The sequence below is a fragment of the Bison bison genome, unplaced genomic scaffold, assembly GCF_000754665.1.
Source record: "Bison bison bison isolate TAMUID 2011002044 unplaced genomic scaffold, Bison_UMD1.0 scf7180017863950, whole genome shotgun sequence".
Taxonomy (NCBI): domain Eukaryota; kingdom Metazoa; phylum Chordata; class Mammalia; order Artiodactyla; family Bovidae; genus Bison; species Bison bison.
The window spans coordinates 1,534,555-1,555,991 of NW_011494522.1; the positions used below are offsets into that span (position 1 = coordinate 1,534,555).

The following is a 21,437-nucleotide window of genomic DNA, read 5'->3' on the forward strand; positions in this document are numbered from 1 at the left end:
CATGCTTTGGCAACCTGACCTTCTCTGTCCATGTGCAACCCATAGTAACCACTAATCTGTTCTTCATCTCTATTATTATTTTTGGAGTGCTGTTAAAATATTTTTTTATTGTTACCTGTCTTTGCTTGATTTTTGGATGTTTTTACATGTAATTTTATGTTTAACTACATTTTCCTACTCTATGGGTTGCATTTATATTTTCTTCTTTGTACAATCTGATGATTTTGGTCATCTCATGTGCACAGATGACTCATTGGAAAAGTCCCTGATTCTGGGAAAGATTGAGGGCAGAAGGAGAAGAGGGTGTCAGAGTATGAGATGGCTAGATGGCATCACCAATGCAATGAACATGAACTTGGGCATACTGTGGGAGATGGTGAGGGACAGGGAGGGCTGGCGTGTTGTAGTCCATTGGGTTGCAAACAGTCAGACACAACTGGGTGACTGAACAACAGCAACAACAATCTAATGAATAAAATTCTTGATTTTAGTATAATCTTATTTATATATATATTTTATGTAAATATTGCCCTTCCCTCAGATCATGAAGGTGTTTTCCCATAAGCCTTATTGTTTTGTGTACAGTCCACCTGAAACTGATTACTGGTGTGAAGTTGAGGTCAAGTTTTATTTTTTTCCTTATAAATATCCAATTGACCCAGAACTGTTTATTGAAGGCTTTTTCCCCAGGGCTTTGCAGTTCCACCTTTGTGAACTGCATATGTGTTATGAGTCCTTTGGATTTTTGCATTCCATTGTTGAACTTGTCTACCTTTGTACCAGTGAAATAGTTTTTTATTTACTGTTGGTTGATAATAGGTCGTCACATCTGGTAAAACAAATAGTTGCAACTTGTTCTTCATGAGTGTCTTGGATTTTCATGATCTTTTACATTTGCATATATATTTTACAAACATCTTTTAAAGTTATAAAAAGAAAATGGGATTTTGATTACTAATGCACTGAATCTAGGCATGAGCTGGCATTTCTAGAGTACTGAATCTTAATTTATTAATATGGCATAGGCTTCTTTCATTTAGATATTTATTTTTGATGGTGTTTTATTGCCCTCTCATAATGTTTTTATCATCTTTTATGAGATGCATTCCAAGATATTTGTTTTTTTTGTGACACCATTAAATAGTATATTTTTAGAGCTTCATTTTCTGAGTATTTGTTGCTGTTATAAAGAATATAAAGGAATGTTATATATTTTTATCCAGGAAAATTGGTAAACACATTAATTCTAGTAATTTATCTCTTGATTTTTTAGTGTTGTCTGCGTGCATCATCATGACATTTGCAAATAATATTTTCTTCTTTTTGATGCTTTATACCACTCGCCTGCCTCTGTCTCCTTCCTCCCTCTCCTTCCCTCTGTCTCTCTGCCTGTCTCATATTTTCCTTTCTCAATGCATGACTAGGACTTTAGGTACAATATTTAGTAGACATAACATTAGCAGGCATGATGTGCTATTCCTGAGCAAATGGAAAATCTTTAGCTTTTCATCCATAACGTATGTGTTTGCTATAGACATTTTATGAATACACTTTATCAGATAAAGGGTGATTGTGAAAATCCCTTTTTGGTCCTCATTTGCCCAGATATTTTTGCTTTTTTTGATCATGAATCAATGTTAACTATGTCAAATTATATTTCTGTACCAATAGAAATGAGCACATCATTTTTCTTCCTTGTTGATATGGTGAATTATACTGATGGATTTTTGAATCTCAAACCAGTCTTGTATTCACAGGGTGATACCAACTTGAAATTGATTTATGATTCATTTTATACTTTACTGGATTCAGCTTGCTCGTGTTCCTTTAGGACTTTTGCTTCTATGTCTGCCAATGAGATTGGCTTGTCATTTTCTGGATTTCAATAAGCATCTGTGGTTTGCTTTACAAATTATGTGATCTTCCCTGTATCTAAAGTGCTTCTCTTATGGGATTTGCTATCTTAGATAGTGATATCATCATCTGTTCTCAGGATGATGTTCACACACGGATGATGCTCACGGATGTTCACACATGCATTCTCGTGTCCAAGCAGTTACCAGTTCCCTCGACTCCGCCTGTGCACCGTAGCACTCAGTCTTGTCATTTTTTCCCATCTGTCAGCTCCTACACTTGTTCAGAGTGCTGTTGTCTCTTTGATTGTTCTAACGATCCCTATAAAGTTTCTCTGCCGCAAGTTTTGTTCTTTCCCACCTATTTTCCATACTTTAGTTAGATGGACTTTTAAAATTAAAAAAAATATATATTCTTTTTTGTTACATTCTTTATTTAAAAATGTCGTGGCTTCTCATTGAATTTCTTTGAATTTCTCAGATAGGCTACGTTTTCTCCCATGTCCAGGTCTTTGCCTGTGTAGTTTCCTTTGCTGGCAACCTTCACGTAGGACAGAAACTGTGTACATTGTATATAGTAAAAATACCTATGCTGCAGAGCACAGGAGTTGTAGAACAAGCAAGGGTTGGCCAAAGCATGACTAGTCAGGAAACAGTCCAGGAGCTGATTTTTCAAACATTATCTGTCCACTTTATCATATATTTTATGCTTGGCTTGGCATGTTTAGTGGTACCTGGAGGTGAGTTCTTAAAGGGAACATACCATGTTCGACTCTTGTGCTCGTTTCTGGATAGAACAGTTTATGGGTCATGTCAAAAGTAAAGCCTTTTAAGTAAATAACCAGGGCGGTGAGGAACGGTTGCAGGCACAAGGCATAGTTAACCCTGCTAAAGTGATACTTGAAGAACTGTCAGATGAAAAGGGAAATTTAAAAGATTTTGTGTACATTGAGCACTACAAGGATATGAATAATTACAATGTACAGACACATTCAGGAATGCAGACTTCATTTCCAAATTAGGAAGAACAATCTAAAGCCTGGAACTATCCCAATCTGGAAAGAGCTGCCTCCTGAGACACTAAGTTTCCTCCTGTTCGATGTATTCTTGCAGTGGCTGGTCAATTATGTAAATGGAATTTATATATTAGAGCAGTGGTTCCAAGACTCAGGTCATATCTCAGACTACTTAAATCACAGTCTCTGGGGATGAGACACAAGAATCAGTTGTTTCTGAAGCTTCCCAAATAATTCCAAAATGCAGAAAAAAGTTTGGAAAGTGCTCTGCATTAGAGGGAGGTTTCAACTCCTCAGTGGTTTTCTTGCATCAGAAGGGTTTAGAAAAGATGGAAAAACGAGAAAAGCCAGAGTGTTTGTGAGCACTACCCTGTAGCTCCTGAATTGGCAGGGTGGGGTGGACCCCAGGAATCCATGTGATTAAGATTATTACCAGTTGATTCGCTCTTCTGGCTGGGTTTGGAAACCGCTGGATTATAAGGAGAGTGCCTTGTGTGTTCATCGTCTAACAAGGCACTTAGTGAACTCATTTGTGGTTTCCTCGTGGACAATAAAATGCATACTGTGAATTGAGACCACTGTGTCTGGGACAAACAATGGGTTTTGGATTCAAAGTTATCTGAATTGAAATTCTAGTCCTGTTACACTTATTTAACTAGACTTACAAAATTTACTTACCCTCTCAATCTCCTCATTGTAAAATGGAATAATAATATCTATTTTATAGATTCATTTGGAAGTTTAAATAAAGTTGTTTATGAAAAGTGTCAGTCTTGTATGCTGTCTATCAGGCTCTTTTCTAAATTGTAGCTCTATGAGTGCTGACATTAATGAGTGGGACCATAGAGCATATACACATTTGGTGAATGTGTGTGTTTTCTTGATTGATTTTTTTTGCTTCAGTATACTGTCAATCCCTGGTTTTAATATTCTATTTTGGTTCAGATATTATAATTGGTATTTTAAAGGCCCTAGGGTTAAAGAATAATGCCGTTTATTTCCATTCCTATTATGTGAAATATAATCCATGCCTACAGTTTTTTTCTACATTTAACATTTCAGATAAAAATTTTTCATTAATTGTACTATAAATGGTGGGCTAGTAGAATTAACTGTGTGCTTTTTTTTTTTATTATTATAGGCTTACAGGAACTGTAATTATTGGTTAAAATGGAAAACTGTGAAGAAAGAAAAAGATAGCAGTTGCAGTTAAAGTTCCTGGATGAATATTTTGCTTTTGAGAAGTCTGCATTTAAAAACGATATGTTGATTTGGAAAGTCCCGGAAGTCAGTTACAAAATCCACTTTTTCCATTCAATCAATGGATTTTTTAATCATTCCTTGGAGCTGATGAAATTCAGAGATGGTGCGTGATGGGAAGTGTTTTCCTAGTGATTGCATCTTGGATTAGCTTGCTGCTTTTTTGAAGATATTCTATTGTGAAGGGCAAGAACCTAATGTGATGGATATATCTTCAGAGATGAGCAGACATGGGAAGAATCCAGTGAGTCACAAGCTAGAAGATCAGAAAAAGGTAATACAGATACATTTCCTTTTGCTTGGTCACTTTTTTTTTTGCTTACACAGAAGACTGTAAGTTGAAAATGAATATGCTCTGAGAAATAACATGCTATTTCATGAAAATTAATCCTGCCATGTAGCCAAGTGTTGCTCTGGGCCTGGATTTCATCATCAGTTAGTGGTTTAGTTTCTAAAGGCTTCTGAATTCATCCATCCAGTGGGTTTGTAAAGGATTCTACTGTGTTTGCTCACCCTTGACTTGATTCTGTTAATAGTAACATGCTGGTCTGACTGCTCATGAACAGTTTTCTGAGATCCAGATGAAGTGTGAGTCGGGCATCTCTGGAGTAATGGAGCAAGACAGCTGCTGCTGCTGCTAAGTCGCTTCATTTGTGTCCGACTCTGTGCGACCCCATAGACGGCAGCCCACCAGGCTCCCCTGTCCCTGGGATTCTCCAGGCAAGAACACTGGAGTGGGCTGCCACTTCCTTCTCCAAGGAGCAAGAAAGAGTTCTCCTAAAAGAGAACAACTACCTTGCTGCTATTGCTGCTGGAAGGCTTGGGTGGCATTTGAAATTCTCTGATTTCATGTCCTCGGGGCACATCAACCTCTTAGATTTCCACCTAGCCAAGAAAGAGAGTCATGAGCCAACTGTGAGCTATGGTTTGCCTCTTCATGTGTGATGTCCAAGCAACTAATGGAAAATATCAAGAAAGAACTGTGCTAATATATATATTTTTTTAAGTGGGCTTAGAGAGCTTCTGAGAGGGAAGCTGGGAATTGAATACTGAGGGTTGCATTTCAACCTCATTTTTCTACCTTTTGAGAAACTCTTAACTGCTAAACTGTTGTACTGTTGTGAGAGCCATCTAAAGAGCACTTAGCGGAAGGGTCAGGGATGGTCCCTGGGAGAGGAAGCCTACTCTTAATGAAATGCATTCTCTTTTGTGGTGCCTTTCATTGAATCCATTAGTACAGAGAGGCTTGTGGGCACCCAGGGGCTAAGGCACAAAAGCAAGGAATAGTGAGAAATCAGAAAGATTTTTAGTTAGAGCTGGATCTCAGGGACACGATTAAGGTTTGTTTTTACATCTGTCTCGGAAATTATTTACCACTCACTTTGTACTCCCAGAATGCAACTAGCTCTTTCACAGTTTTAGAGGTAAGAAATTTAGAAGAAGCCAAGAAGAGTCAATAGCTTATTAATTTGTTCGATTTTGTGACCATTGCCACTAGAATGGGGGCTACAGGGATCCTTTTTGCAGCAGTTTGGGCAGAAACGGGTGGATTATTTATGCCCAATTTGGGTCCTTCATGGAATCTACCTTCAGTATAAGTAAGTCTTAGAAAACACTAAGTATTGTAAAGGCCAAAATGGCTGGAATCTGTTTTCAATTCATTGTGGATATAAATTTCTGCACAAATAAGTGTGTTACCAAGAATGCTGTTTGTGTTTTAAATGGTTAGCATTTTTTTTTTTCCTTGCTGTTTAGCAGTAAGGGTGTTAATCTGAAAAAGTTGGCAAGGTAAGTTTCTATCTAAAGCATGCTCTTCAATTTCTTAACTACAAAGGAACCATTTAATCTGTTTCCTCTATCCACATTTCTAAAAATGTTCTTCACACTGATGATAAAATTTTACCTACTGTATCGGACCAGTGAGGAATGTGAATGACAACTACTGCCGGCCATGTCAATAGACAAAGGATGTTGCAGCTGTCAAACCATCGGCCACTACAGCAAGCCCTGATGGTGTGTACCCTGAGGAGACTCAGGATGAAAAAGCACAGGATACTGGCCCCAGATAGCTGAGGTGCATATCAAAGGAATGATTCCAGTGAGCCAAGACTCTTGCCTCTTCCCATATATAGAAAAGCACTAAATTCCTTAACTTCAGTATTTAGTTTTCTTTAATTAATGATAATTTTCCAATATCTGACTACCTGGTCTTTGTTGCAAAAACTCCTTCATATTCTGACTTCTCTGGTAGCTCTTTGGAGCAGTCACTCAGAGCTATGTGAGAGGGTGTGTCCTGGGCTTAAGCCTTCAGTGTTGTCTGCCCGGATAAAACGTAAGTCTCAACTTTTAGGTTTTGAATTATTTTTCATCTGACTAGAGGAAAATGAGTTCAGTTCAGTTCAGTCACTCAGTCATGTACAACCCTGCGATTCTGTGGACTGCAGCATGCCAGGCTTCCCTGACCATCACCAGCTCCTGGAGCTTGCTCAAACTCATGCTGATTTGTCAGTGATGCCATCCAACCATCTCATCCTCTGTCATCCCCTTCTCCTCCCGCCTTCAATCTTTCCCAGCATCAAGGTCTTTTTCAGTGGGTCGGTTCTTTGCATAAGGTGGCCAAAGGATTGGAGTTTCAGCTTTAGCATCAGTCCTTCCAATAAATATTCAGGACTGATTTCTTTTAGGATGGACTGGTTGGATCTCCTTGTAGTCCAAGGGACTCTCAAGAGTCTTCTCCAACACCACAGTTCAAAAGCATGAATTCTTTGGTGCTCAGCTTTCTTTACAGTCCAACTCTCACATCCACTACTGGAAAAACCATAGCTTTGACTAGATGGACATTTGTTGGTAATGTAATGCATCTGCTTTTTAATATGCTGTCTAGGTTGGTCATAGCTATTCTTCCAAGGAGCAAGTGTCTTTTAATTTCATGGCTGCAGTCACCATCTGCAGTGATTTTGGAACCCCCCCAAATAAAGCCTCTCACTGTTTCCTTTGTTTCCCCATCTATTTGCCATGAAGTGATGGGACCAGATCCCATGATCTCTCTTAGTTTTCTGAATGTTGAGTATTAAGCCATCTTTTTCCTTCTCCTCTTTCACTTTCCTCAAGAAGCTCTTTAGGTCTTCTTCACTTTTTGCCATAAGGATGGTATCATCTGCATATCTGAGGTTATTGATATTTCTCCCAGCAATGTTGATTCCAGCTTGTGCTTCATCCAGCCCAGTATTTCGCATGATGTACTCTGCATATAAGTTAAATAAGCAGGGTGACAATATACAGCCTTGACGTACTCCTTTCCCAATTTGGAAGCAGTCTGTTGTTCCATGTGCAGTTCAAAATGTTGCTTCTTGACCTGCACACAGATTTCTCAGGAGGCAGGTCAGGTGGTCTAGTATTCCCATCTCTTTTAGAATTTTCCATAGTGTGTTGTGATCCACACAATGAAAGGCTTTGGCATAGTCAATAAAGCAAAAGTAGAGGTTTCTCTGGAACTCGCTTGCTTTTTGGACGATCAAGTGGATGTTGGCAATTTGAACTCTGGTGCCTCTGCCTTTTCTAAATCCAGCTTGAACCTCTGGAAGTTCACAGTTCATGTGCACCTGAAGCCTGGCTTGGAGAATTTTGAGCATTATTTTGCTAGTGTGTGAGATGAGTGCAATTGTGCGGTAGTTTGAACATTCTTTGGCATTGCCTTTCTTTAGGATTGGAATGAAAACTGACCTTTTCCAGTCCTGTGGCCACTGCTGAGTTTTCCAAGTTTGCTGACATATTGAGTGCAGCACTTTCACAGCATCATCTTTCAGGATTTGAAATAGCTCAAGTGGAATTCCATCACCTCCACTAGCTTTGTTTATAGTGATGCTTCCTAAGGCCCATTTGACTTCACATTCCAGGATGTCTGGCTCTAGGGGAGTTATCACACCGTCATGTTTATCTGGGTCATGAAATCTTTTTTGTACAGTTCTTCCGTGTATTCTTGCCACCTCTTCTTAATAACTTCTGCTTTTGTTAGGTCCACCCCATTTCTGTCCTTTAATGTGCTCATCTTTGCATGAAATGGTCCCTTGGTATCTCTTATTTTCTTGAAGAGATCTCTAGTTTTTCCCATTCTATTGTTTTCCTCTATTTCTTTCCATTGATGGCTGATGAAGACTTTCTTATCTCTCCTTGCTATTCTTTGGAACTCTGCATTCAAATGGGTATACATTTCCTTTTCTCCCTTGCTTTTCGCTTCTCTTCTTTTCTTATCTATTTGAAAGGCCTCGTCAGACAACCATTTTGCCTTTTTGCATTTCATTTTCTTGGGGGTGGTCTTGATCACTGCCTCCTGTACAGTGTCACGAACCTCTGTCCATAGTTCTTCAGACACTTTATCAGATCTAATCTCTTGAGTCTATTTGTCACTTCTACTGTATAATTGTAAGGGATTTCATTTAGGTCATACCTGAATGGTCTAGTGGTTTTCCTTACTTTCTTCAATTTAAGTCTGAATTTGGCAATAAGAAATTCATGATCTGAGTCACAGTCAGCTCCCAGAGGCAGAGAGACAGGCTTGTAACAGCCAGAGCCCGAAGGCAAGGGGCTACTGCAATCCTAGCCCCAGAGATGGCTTCCTCCACCAAACTGAGAGCAGGCTCCCAGTTGCTAACCAAGTCTTCCTGGGATCCTGGATGGTTGACATCCACCAGGAGGGTCACGGCCTGAGATCAGCTCCCCAGTGGAGACAGACAGCCCACCTGAGACAGTGCTCTCGCGGGGCACCCAGGAAACTGGGCAGCTGGGACTGGAGAGGTGATGAAGATGCACAGTCCACCTGGGACACTGTGCTCACCAAGCACCTGGTCGCCTGAGCTGTTCAGACGTGGGAAGGGCACAAAATTCACACCCAGCCCACAGAGACTGAGCCAGACTGTGTCTGAATGTCCCCTGTGGATGTATGGGTTAGCAGTGGCCTGCTGCAGGGCCTCTGGGTGCTGCAGACCTACGTACGGCATAAGCCCTCTTGGAGGAGGTCACCATTAACCCCACCACAGAACCACCCAAACTACACAGAACTGGGGAAACAGACTCTTGGAGGGTACAAACAAAAGCTTGTGGATGCCAGGACCCTAGAGAAAGGAGCAGTGACCCCACAAGAGACTGACCCAGACTTACCCGTGAGTGTCCAGGAGTCTCCGGTGGAGGCGTGGGTCGGCACTGACTTGCTTCAGGGTCGGATGTACTGAGTGCAGCATGGGACCTTTTGAAGGAGGTCGCCATTATCTTCATTACCTCCACATTATATCTATTCCTGTGGGCAAGACTCCCTTAGAAGACATGGAGTAGCCATCATAGTCAACAAAAGAGTCCAAACTGCAGTACTTGGTTGCAATCTCAAAAACGACAGAATGATCTCTGTTCGTTTCCAAGGCAAACCATTCAATATTCCAAGTAATTGGATATTGACAGTAATCCAAGCCTGTGCCCTGACTAGTAATGCAGAAGAAGCTAAAATTGAACAGTTCTATGAAGACCTACAAGACCTTATAGAATTAACACCCAAAACAGATGTCCTCTTCATTATAGGGGACTGGAAAGTAAAAGTAGGAAGTCAAGAGCTACAGTAACAGGCAAATTTGGCCTTGGAGTACAAAATGGAGCAGGTCAAAGGCTAATAGAGTTTTGCCAAGAGAACACACTGGTCATACCAAACACCCTCTTCCAACAACACAAGAGAAGACTCTACACATGGAAGTGGGTTAGGTAAGCAATTAGTGCTACAGAATTCTGATTTTTGATAGCAGCCCTGGTTTTCTCGCAGGCAAACAAAGTACTGCTGCATGTGTTATTCTTTCATTTCCTGAATAAAAGAGATTTTTGCAAACACGGAAGGGAGTGCAAACTAAAGAATGGAATGAATGGCAATGGGATGTATTTTAAGTCATTTGAAAATTTCTTGAGTGGAACTTTAAACAATGGTCTGTAGTGATACTTTGTTTCCCAGGCCAATTCACAGAGGACTGTTTAGCACATAGAGAATAGTACTAGAATTTGGACAAATTATGGGGATCCATGATTTTGTGGAAAACAACATAAAAGAACAGCTTGGTGTTGTGTTGTAAGAGAATCCTTATTGCCTTACCTTCTACTTGGCAGGGAGATGTGGGAGGAATGAACATTTTCATTAAGCAGTATCAAGACGGAAAACAGGGTTCTAAGGATATTGGCTGCCCAATTGGTGCAGGCATTTGCCGTGAATAAGTCAGGAACTCAGGTGTTGATTGATCAGTACATAAGATGGAAATCTGTTACATGTCAGCAGGAATATGTATTCTAACAAGTTTTGTGAGTTTGTATCAAGGAGAAAAATGAAATTTTGTATCGTAAATCTTCATAGATTAAGCTCTGGACACAGCTCTGACACCACACAATTGCCAGCAGAGATTATAAGATCATTCATGTAATTACTCTAAGTGTTTGTAGTCCTTTGAGATGAATTAATTAAACAGGAGCAGTGTTTCACAGATGTGGAATAAAATTCATTAATTCTAACTCACAACTTGAAAATCCAGTGGTGAAACTTTTTTTTGGCATTACTGAAAAATTTGTACTTTTCATAGTTTGACACATGGTAGACATTCAAAGCAAGATGCATTGAACTAGCTTGAGTCTAGGTTCTTATTTTGAGCTTTGAACAACCAATTTCTTGTTTTATGAATAAATAGCTCACTAGCTTTTTTTCTTACCTTAGATAGCTCAATAACTTTTGTTCTTAATTTAAAATGTGTGGATTTGTACTTATTCTCTGCTTCCAAGTGGAAACTTTTAGAGTACTGAGAGTTTGTGAGTATGTCTGTTTTATTGCAATGAGTAGGTAAATATCAGAGATCATTTGTGGAGTACTTACTATATACCTGGGACTTCCCTGATAGTTGAGTTGGTAAAGAATCTGTCTGTAATGCAGGAGACCCTGGTTTGATTCCTGGGTTGGGAAGATCCGCTGGAGAAGGGCTAGGCTACCCACTCCAGTATTCTGGCCTAGAGAATTCCATGCACTGTGTAGTGTATGGGTTCAAAAAGAGTCAGACACGACTGAGTGACTTTCACTTTCACTTTACTGTATACCTGGCACATGCTTGGTCCTTTCTCATTAATTAAGAATGTACCTTCATACAAAGATAAAAACTGTTTTTTACATCTTTAAGATAGTTGGTCTTATAAACATAATGCTCAGTTCTCAAGTATATATACACACTTATATATACACATACATTGGAGAAGGCAATGGCAACCCACTCCAGTACTCTTGCCTGGAAAATCCCATGGATGGAGGAGCCTGGTAGGCTGCAGTCCATGGGGTTGCACAGAGTCGGACACGACTGAAGCAACTTAGCAGCAGCAGCAGCAAATACATACATACATACACACACTATTATTCAAAACTAATAGTTCAAAAGTGTGTGTGTGTGTATGTGTGTGTGAATTCTTTGGCTTCTTTTAAATAATACCTCATCATCTCACTAACTCTGAACAGGGGAAAACATACTTGAAAGTTAACAGTTGCTCAGTACTCTGTATTTCAAGAAAATTAATCAAAAATCTAAAAAAAAAAAAAAAGAAAGAAAGAAAGTTATCATGTCTACAAATCCTATACTAAAGTGCTCTTCATTATGGATAAGCCAGAAATGTGGATCTTATAGGAACTGAGAATACATCTAAGAATTTCAAATCACCTTGGATTAGTGTAGGAGTGGGTGGAATTCCATTGTCTTTTTTGATTCCTATGATTATTATCAGTAGAACTTCCAGTTAACATTGGCACATGATCCTCCTCTTGGCATTCAACTTCTGAAATGTCCCAGATGGCAGAGTTATGATGGCATTGCAAAACTTCTGGATGCCTCTAATGAGGTCTGTATTTTTGGAAACTTTACCTTCTGAACCTTGTTTGCTCATTGATGCCTGTGAAGTCGGTATATTACTTTCCACTAATTGTATTGCTTTGTGGAATTATTTCTGCAAAAGCTCCCAGAACAGTGTAAGCCCTATAGGTACAAATGTCACTTCTATGTAATTACTTGTGACCCTGAACTCAAAAGCACAGCTCGGATGATTTTACTGTCAGTCTAATTGTAGCAGTTTGCTGACCAGACAGCCCTGGAACACTGCATTTTTGCTCTACAAATATTTTGTGTATTAAACAAAACTGTTTGTCATAGTCAGTGATTTACTAGGTACTGCTGAAAAAGGTAGCAGGATACACATTTTGAAATTGTGGCAGTGGCATACAATAAATGTCCAGTGACCTGTTGGAATTACTTTGTTTCTCTGTTCTCTAAAGCAGAAAGGAATGAGCAGTATTGTTGCATTTATGTGGAGGTACTTACTTTTATGGACATATCCAAGACGGATGCCATCTCGGTTTGTCACTTTTAAAATTATGTCTTTTACATGCTCGGCCTTATCTTCACAGTGCAGTGCAAAAAACTAGAGATAAATCCTAACATGTCGTGTCTTTCTTTCTGAGTTGACAGTTATTTCAATAGTGAATGAGTCTGAGATGTGGAAAATCATGGAAAATGAGAGAAATGATTGTATTTATTAATAGAAAAGAATATGCTGATTGTTGTTCAGTCACTCAGTCATATCCAGCTCTTTGTGACCACATGGACCACAGCACACCAGGCTTCCCTGTCCATCACCATCTCCCAGAGTTTACTCAAACTCATCTCCATTGAGTCGGTGATGTCATCCAACCATCTCATCCTCTGTTGTTCCCTTCTCCTGCTTTCAATCTTTCCCAGCATCAGAGTCTTTTCTAATGAGTCGGCTGGAACAAGCCTGTTATTTTAAGGGCAGGCCCTGTAATGCTGTGGAATTAAAATCAAGTTTAAGTAGCGGGTTAGAGGAAGCATCATCTGTAAATGACAGTGAGTGCTTCGTCATTGTCTTTGCCCGTGGACTAGTTGTGTTCTTTTTTTTTCTTTCCTGTTGACATCATGCAGAAGTGTGACCCAGGTATGTATCTGAATATGACTGTGTTAGGCTGCTCTAATAATTTTACTGAAAAATCTTGCCCACTTATGGTTGCCACTGCTTTATAGAGTAAAACTGCTTTATCAGTTTAAAACTAGCATAATCTTTACTATTTATTTGGTGTGATGGGATTTTAAATTTAGACTACCTTTGTTGCATTTTCTTACAGTGATGGTAAAACAGCATCATGCAGGAGTACAGAAGTGAGGGATTATTCTCACAGGTGTTGAAGACTACTTGAAACTTTATGTTAGAAACTAATTAAAGGTCTGTCTTCTTAAGATAAAGTATGAAGATAAATCACCATAGAAGAGGGGCTTAGGATAGATTCAGCTCTTTATTCTTTGATATTCTTCAAGGTTAGACTCATTTCATGGTGCTTTATTTTTCTAAATCTGCCCGACTTCTTTTATGTTAGTGTGTAAATATATGTTGAAAGGACTGTGCGGGAGGATGAGGTTTCTGAAGCAAAGCCACATCATTTGTTAATCATCAAGTTCTGAAGCATGAGAGCTAATTAATGAATGCATTATCAAGGGTTTCAACAAAACTGACCAGTCATCCTGTTATGGGTTACTCAAAATTTTAATTTTTGAAATGTTGCTGACCTTTTATTAACACTTGGCTTAAACTGTGTGGGTCTGCTTATATGCAGACTTTTTTTCCCCAGTGAATATGTACTGCAGGACACGGTCCATGGTTGGTTAAATCCAGAGACTCAGAACCTTGGCTAAAAAAGACAAGTAGAAAATTATATGTGGGTTTTTGACTGCAAGAGGATTAATGCCCCTAACCTTTGTATTGTTCAAGGGACAAATGTACATCAAGCAACCATTTTGCACTCAGTTCAGTCAGTTCAGTCGCTCAGTCATGTCCGACTATTTGCGACCCCATGAATCGCAGCATGCCAGGCCTCCCTGTCCATCACCAATTCCCGGAGTTCACCCAAATTCATGTGCATCGACTCGGTGATTCCATCCAGCCATCTCATCCTCTGTTGCCCCCTTTTCCTCCTGCCCCCAGTCCCTCCCAGCATCAGAGTCTTTTCCAATGAGTCAGCTTTTCGCATGAGGTGGTGAAAGTATTGGAGTTTCAGCTTTAGCATCAGTCCTTCCAAAGAACACCCAGGACTGATCTCCTTTAGAATGGACTGGTTAGATCTCCTTGCAGTCCAAGGGACTTTCAAGAGTCTTCTCCAACACCACAGTTCAAAAGCATCAATTCTTTGGCACTCAGCTTTCTTCACAGTCCAACTCTCACATCCATACATGACCCCTGGAAAAACCATAGCCTTGACTAGGTGGACCTTTGTTGGCAAAGTAATGTCTCTGCTTTTGAACATGATATCTAGGTTGGTCATAACTTTCCCTCCAAGAAGTAAGTGTCTTTTAATTTCATGGCTGCTATCACCATCCGCAGTGATTTTGGAGCCTCAAAAAATAAAGTCTGACACTATTTCCACTGTTTCCCCATCTATTTCCCATGAAGTGATGGGACCGGATGCCATGATCTTTGTTTTCTGAATGTTGAGCTTTAAGCCAACTTTTTCACTCTCCTGTTTCACCTTCATCGAGAGGCTTTTTCTGCTATTGTATAAATCTGGAATACATGTGTAGATACAAATATGAATATCAGGGTCACAAAAAAGTAGTACTGGCATTGTGACACATTATAATGGCAGTTAGGACTGCCCCTAATTTCTTCTTCTGCCCGACTGTCTTTTACGAAAGGATGCTAAAAATGGCTGTCTCTCAGCCATTTGACCTGGAGTTCTCTAAGGATGAATTAGATAAGGTGAGTTATTTTTCTGCTCAGAAGTGATTCTAGAAATGTTTCTTTTCAATCTGAACTTGGATTTGAATTGCACAGAATTTCCTTTAAAACTTCCTTTATCATGTCATTCATGTTCCTCAAGTGGACTTCTGAAAGCTTGTACAGCCACTGGCCTTTTTGCTTCTGGCAACATACATTTGCCCTATAAACAGACTTGGGATAATGGAAAGAGCTGGAAATAGGTAAAAGTAAACACTGTATACATGCTGCTTCTTGGGACTATTGCTTATTTTCTAAATGAAACCATGCTCTTTTTCCTGATTGCTGAATTTAAAATGTCAGAAGATATAATGACCATATAATCTGCATATAGATAAATAGACCAGTCTTAAATATATGGTACTTGAATTATAAATTAAGAAGTGGTGGCAAGAATACCCAGAAAAACTATACAAAAAAGATCTTCATGACCCAGGTAACCATGATGGTGTGATCACTGAGCTAGAGCCAGACATCCTGGAATGCGAAGTCAAGTGGGCATTATGAAGCATCATTACGAACAAAGCTAGTGGAGGTGATAGAATTCCAGTTGAACTATTTCAAATCCTAAAAGATGCTGTGAATGTACTGCACTCAATATGTCAGCAAACTTGGAAAACTCAGCAGTGGCCACAGGACTGGAAAAGGTCAGTTTTCATTCCAATCCTAAAGAAAGGCAATGCCAAAAAATGCTCAAACTACTACACAATTGCACTCATCTCACATGCTAGCAAATACTTAAAATTCTCTAAGCCAGGCTTCAACAGTACGTGAAATATGAACTTCCAGATGTTCAAGCTGGATTTAGAAAAGGCAGAGGCACCAGAGTTCAAATTGCCAACATCCGCTGGATCATCCAAAAAGCCAGCGAGTTCCAGATAAACCTCTACTTTTGCTTTATTGACTATGCCAAAGCCTTTGACTGTGTGCATCACAACACACTGTGGAAAATTCTGAAAGAGATGGGAATACCAGAGCCCCTGACTTGCCTCCTGGGAAATCTGTGTGCAGGTCAAGAAGCAACAGTTAGAACTGCACATGGAACAGTAGACTGGTTGCAAATTCGGAAAAGAATCTATCAAGGCTGTATATTGTCACCCTGCTTATTTAACTTATATGCAGAGTACATCATGTGAAATGCCGGGCTGGATGAAGCTCAAGCTGGTATCAAGATTGCCAGTAGAAATATCAGTAACCTCAGATATGCAAATGACACCACCCTTATGGCAGAAAGCAAGGAAGAACTAAAGAGCCTCTTGATGAAAGTAAAAGAGGAGAAGGAAAATGTTGGCTTAAAACTCAACATTCATAAAACTAAGATCATGAAATCTGGTCCCATCACTTCACGGCAAATAGATGGGGAAACAATGGAAACTATGTCAGACTTTATTTTGGGGGGCTGCAAAATCACTGCAGAAGGTGACTTCATCCATGAAATTAAAAGACACTTGTTCCTTGGAAGAAAAGCTACGACCAACCTAAACAACATGTTAAAAAGCAGACACATTACTTTCCTGACAAATGTCCATCTAGTCAAAGCTATGGTTTTTCCAGTAGTCATGTATGGATGTGAGAGTTGGACTATAAAGAATGCTGAGTGCCGAAGAATTGATGCTTTTGAACTGTGGTGTTGGAGAAGACTTATGAGAGTCCCTTGGGCTGCAAGGATATCCACCCAGTCCATCCTAAAGGAAATCAGTCCTGAATATTCATTGGAAGGACTGATGCTGAAGCTGAAACTCTGATACTTTGGCCACCTGATGCGGAGAACTGACTCATTGGAGAAGACCCTGATGCTGGGAAAGATTGAAGGCAGGAGAAAAGAAGGAGACGACAGAGGATAAGATGGTTGGATGTTATCACCGAAACAACGGACATGAGTTTGAGTAAGCTCCAGGAGTTGGTGATGGTCAGGGAAGCCTGGTGTGCTGCAGTCCATGGGGTTGCAAAGAGTCAGACACGACTGAGCGACTGAACTGAACTGATGTGCACGTGTTTTGAACATTATTTATTTTTGCCTGTGCTGAGTCTTTGTTGCTGTGTGGACTTTTCTCCAGTTTTGGCAAGCAGGGACTGCTGTCTAGTTGCAGTGTGCAGGCTTCTGTCTGCGGCGGCTTCTCTTACTGCTGAAAACGAGCTCTAGGTGCACGGGCTTCAGTAGTTCCTGTACATGGGCTCAGCTGTTGTGGTCCCCAGGCTCTGGAGCACAGGCTCAGTAGTTGTGGGGCATGGACTTAGTTGCTCTGCAGCTTGTGGGATCTTCCTGGATCAGGGATCAAACCTGTGTCTTCTGCATCAGCAGGGCGATTCTTTACCACTGAATGACCAGGGAAGCCCTCTTTTGAAGGCAGCATTATATATAAATTGTTGTATGGTTATCAGTCATTAGATCTGTGATAGTGCTTACTTAAATACAAGACTTAGTTTCTGTCTTTTCATAAATACCTTCCTCTGTCTTGGTATTATCATGGGAGTAATCATGCTTTTATCATTTCATGAAAGAATGACTGAGACTAATTTTTTCCTTAAAATATCTGGGGGAAAATGTGTGCATATTCAGTGTAGAAAACTTGAAATATGTGAATACATCATTCTCTTTCACAGTTCTATACACATATCATTAGATTATATATATATATATATATATATTTATGCCTAGTATATATAAATACCTTTGGGGCTTCCCAGGTTGGCTAGTGGTAAAGGACTGCCTGCCGATCCAGGTTAGATGTAAGACACTGCATTCCATCCATGGGTTGTCGAGATCCCCTGGAGAAGGGTATAGCAGTCCACTACAGTATTCTTGCCTAGAGAACCCCAAGGACAGAGGAGCCTGGCAGGGTACAGTTTATAGGTTCACAGTGACTTGCCACGGCAATAAGTAAATGCCTAAGTTTTTAAGCAAATGCTAAATATTTTGTGACCTGTCTTCAGTGGTCATTCAGATCATTGTTGGTTTCTGGTTAAGGCTGGGTTTGTAAAGGGACTGGGAAAGCCTGACAGTGCAGTGCCTGGGATAAGAGTTGCAGGAGATGAAGCAGATTTAATGATAGGTGATGAAAGCAGTTGGCAGGAGAAATTCTGTCAATTTTAGATGCAAATTTTGAAAATTTGAATGAGAATTAAGTATCAGCATCTTTGTTCTTCAAAGTGCTCTGAGGAGCAGCAGCAGCATCTTTCTAGTCTGGAAGCATGTAAGGAATGTAAAGTCCCAGATATCAGGCTAAATCTGCAGAATCAGCATGTGCCAGATCCTGAGGGGATTGGAGAAGCCCTGCCCTGGAAACCATGTCTGAGAGGCCCTCAGTGGAATTGAGCTCTGGTTACCTACTGTTGTGATAAGATGCCCTTTATTTTCTGTCTTCTGGTTCTCATCTCCCATTCTGACTTCCCTCCTAGTATTTCCTGGAATCATCAGCCGAATCCAAAACTTGCATTTGAGTCTTTCTTTCTGGTCTGTTCTGGGGAAACTTAAACTAGGACATTGTATAGCGAGAGTTCTGGGCTAGTGTTCAGCTCTAAGTTCATGCAAATGCTTAGAATTTAATTTTTTTCACGAATTCTTCTATCTTTTTTTATTCAGATGTATTTTATTCTTGGCTATCCCAAGTGTGTGGCTTCCCCGGTGGTGCTAGTGGTAAAGAATCCGCCTGTCAATGCAGGAGACACAAGGGATAGGGGTTTGATCCTGGTTCGGAAAGGTCCCCTGGAGGAGGGAATGGCAACCCACTCCAGTATTCTTGCCTGGGACATCCCATGGACAGAGGAGCCTGGCGGGCTACAGCCCACGAGGTTGCAAAGAGTCGGACATGACTGAACACACATGCACACACACACACAACCCAAGTGCACACCCAGTGCACACACAGACATCCTGAGTGCACACTCAGACAGATGATAAATCAGCACCTGTATGCTGTGGCTGGCCTGGACGTGTATGCTCCCAGCTGACAGGTGACCACTCACAGCACTGCTCTTGCCTCCTCCCACTGTCACCCACTGTTGATGGCCCTTGCGACTGGAACGTTTCAAGCAGTTGCTGAAGATTCTGCTAGTACCTCTTTCCATCTCCTGCCTTTACCCCATTCACTGAAAAATCACACAATTAGAAGTCATTTATTCGGAGAAGGCAATGGCACCCCACTCCAGCATTCTTGCCTGGAAAATCCCATGGATGGAGGAGCCTGGGAGGCTGCAGTCCATGGGGTCGCTAAGAGTCCAGTGTGACTGAGCGACTTCACTTTCACTTTTCACTTTCACGCATTGGAGAAGGCAATGGCAACCCACTCCAGTGTTCTTGCCTGGAGAATCCCAGGGACGGGGGAGCCTGGTGGGCTGCCGTCTATGGGCACAGAGTCAGACACGGCTGAAGTGACTTAGCAGCAGCAGCAGCAGAAGTCATTTATTAGGGATTTCCCTGGTGGTCCAGTGGTTAAGACAGGCTGGGCTCAGTCTGCCTGTTTCCTGAAGAGAGAGTGTAGGTGGTGCTCAGGGTATTTCCTGTTTTAAAATATGGATCAGGGTCAACCATGTGTGTCTAGAGCTCAACCCTAGAGGGGCTCAGAAAGAAGGTCTGTAAGTTCAGAGTCTTTATTTCCCTTAGAATAGTGAATTTGATAAACCAAAATACTTTCTGGCCATGACATGGTTTGACAGATACTCACTTGCCCTCTAATACATGGTACATTTTATTTTTATTTTTTTATTCCTTTAAACTTTTATTTTATATATTTTAAAAAAATTTATTTTATTTTTAAACTTTACAATATTGTATTGGTTTTGCCAAATATCGAAATGAATCCGCCACAGGTATACATGTGTTCCCCATCCTGAACCCTCCTCCCTCCTCCCTCCCCATACCATCCCTCTGGGTCGTCCCAGTGCACCAGCCCCAAGCGTCCAGTATCGTGCATCGAACCTGGACTGGTGACTCATTTCATATATGATATTATACATGTTTCAATGCCATTCTCCCAAATCATCCCACCCTCTCCCTCTCCCACAGAGTCCAAAAGACTGTTCTATACTTCAGTGTTTCTTTTGCTGTCTCGTACACAGGGTTATTGTTACCATCTTTCTAAATTCCATATATATGCGTTAGTATACTGTACTGGTATTTTTCTTTCTGGCTTACTTCATTCTGTATAATAGGCTCCAGTTTAATCCACTTCATTAGAACTGATTCAAATGTATTCTTTTTAATGGCTTGAGTAATACTCCATTGTGTATATGTACCACAGCTGTGGTACATGGTACATTTTAAATAAAATTTTATTTTCTAAATTCTAAACATTAGTATGGATTTTATTTCAAAGAGAGGCAAAGATTATTGAATATAGGGAAAATTGTCAGTACATCGAGTAATTCATGCTTTATCTGTCACTTCCAAAGTGAAGCTGAGAGTGTAAAAATTGTGTGTTACAAAGACGTATGATAAAGGAGACATAGAAAATTGTTGATTGTAGACTCTAGTGTTAGGTGTATAGGTGTTTACTGTAAAATTACTTCAACTTTTTTATATATCTGAAAATATGCATGAAACAGCATGGGGGAATATGTTAACAAAATGTGATGCTTGCTTTCAGTGTATCGGGTTGGCCAAAAATTTCATTTGGTTTTAAGTAAAATAAAGGATACGTATTTCATTTTCACGAAGAAGTTTATTGAACAACATATTTCTTAAATGAACAAACGTTTTGGCCAATCCAGTATGTAAAATCCGTTTTTTTGCCTTACTTTCACTAGCTTGATCCTTCTCTCCAGTGTAACCTGGGGATCCAGAGAGCCTGGTGGATTTTAGAGGAGTTAAAGGAGACTACTATAACTAGTTTTATTAAGCTGAACTAGGCAGTTTTTTCAATTCTCCTTGGCTCCTCTATAAGTGTTTTTTACATGATATATATGGGAAATAGACTCACAATTTTTAACGACATTCTTAAAAATCAGTTTTAGGACACCATCACATGTGTCGATTTTTGCCTTGACTTAAGAATAAGTTTTGTATGTTTGATCATTTGTATGTTTTGTAAAAGGGCACGATTCTTGTGCTCCAGTTTGAATCTGAGTTGTCAGTTCTAAACATTAATGCAATAAAAGAAAAAAAATCCCTATTAATCATTTTTGGAATCATGTCCTTTGATCAGTTTGTCATATTTGGCAGAATATGCTCTTTTATAAATTAACACATATTTTACTGGACAGTGCAGTGGTTAAAGTACATTAAAACGTGCAATATTAACTTGCCTTTTTTGAAGCTATTTCTTATGAATATTTTTGCATAATGGTAAAAGAGTTCATTGGTGCCCAGTGGATGCAGTTCGTGCCTAAGAATTTTCCACAGTATATTCAGAGGGCTCTGCATATTACTTGCTACCTTCCAATTAGCTAATTAGATTTTGAAAAGTGATTGTTTCAGAAATAGAATTAGTTGATTCAGGCTAGTAGTGCTTCTTTTAGTTGTATTATATATATATATATA

At 40.0% G+C, this 21,437-nt stretch overlaps 1 protein-coding gene across 1 annotated transcript in view; it reads left to right on the forward strand.

Moving 5' to 3' along the window:
• NAV3 (neuron navigator 3) overlaps window positions 1–21,437 on the forward strand; it is an 898,556-nt gene that overhangs the window by 276,695 nt on the left and 600,424 nt on the right. Inside the window, exon 2 of the mRNA XM_010833878.1 lies at window positions 4,011–4,403. Coding sequence (XP_010832180.1) covers window positions 4,332–4,403 — 72 coding nt within the window. The 5' untranslated portion in view covers window positions 4,011–4,331. The remainder of the gene's footprint in view (window positions 1–4,010; window positions 4,404–21,437) is intronic.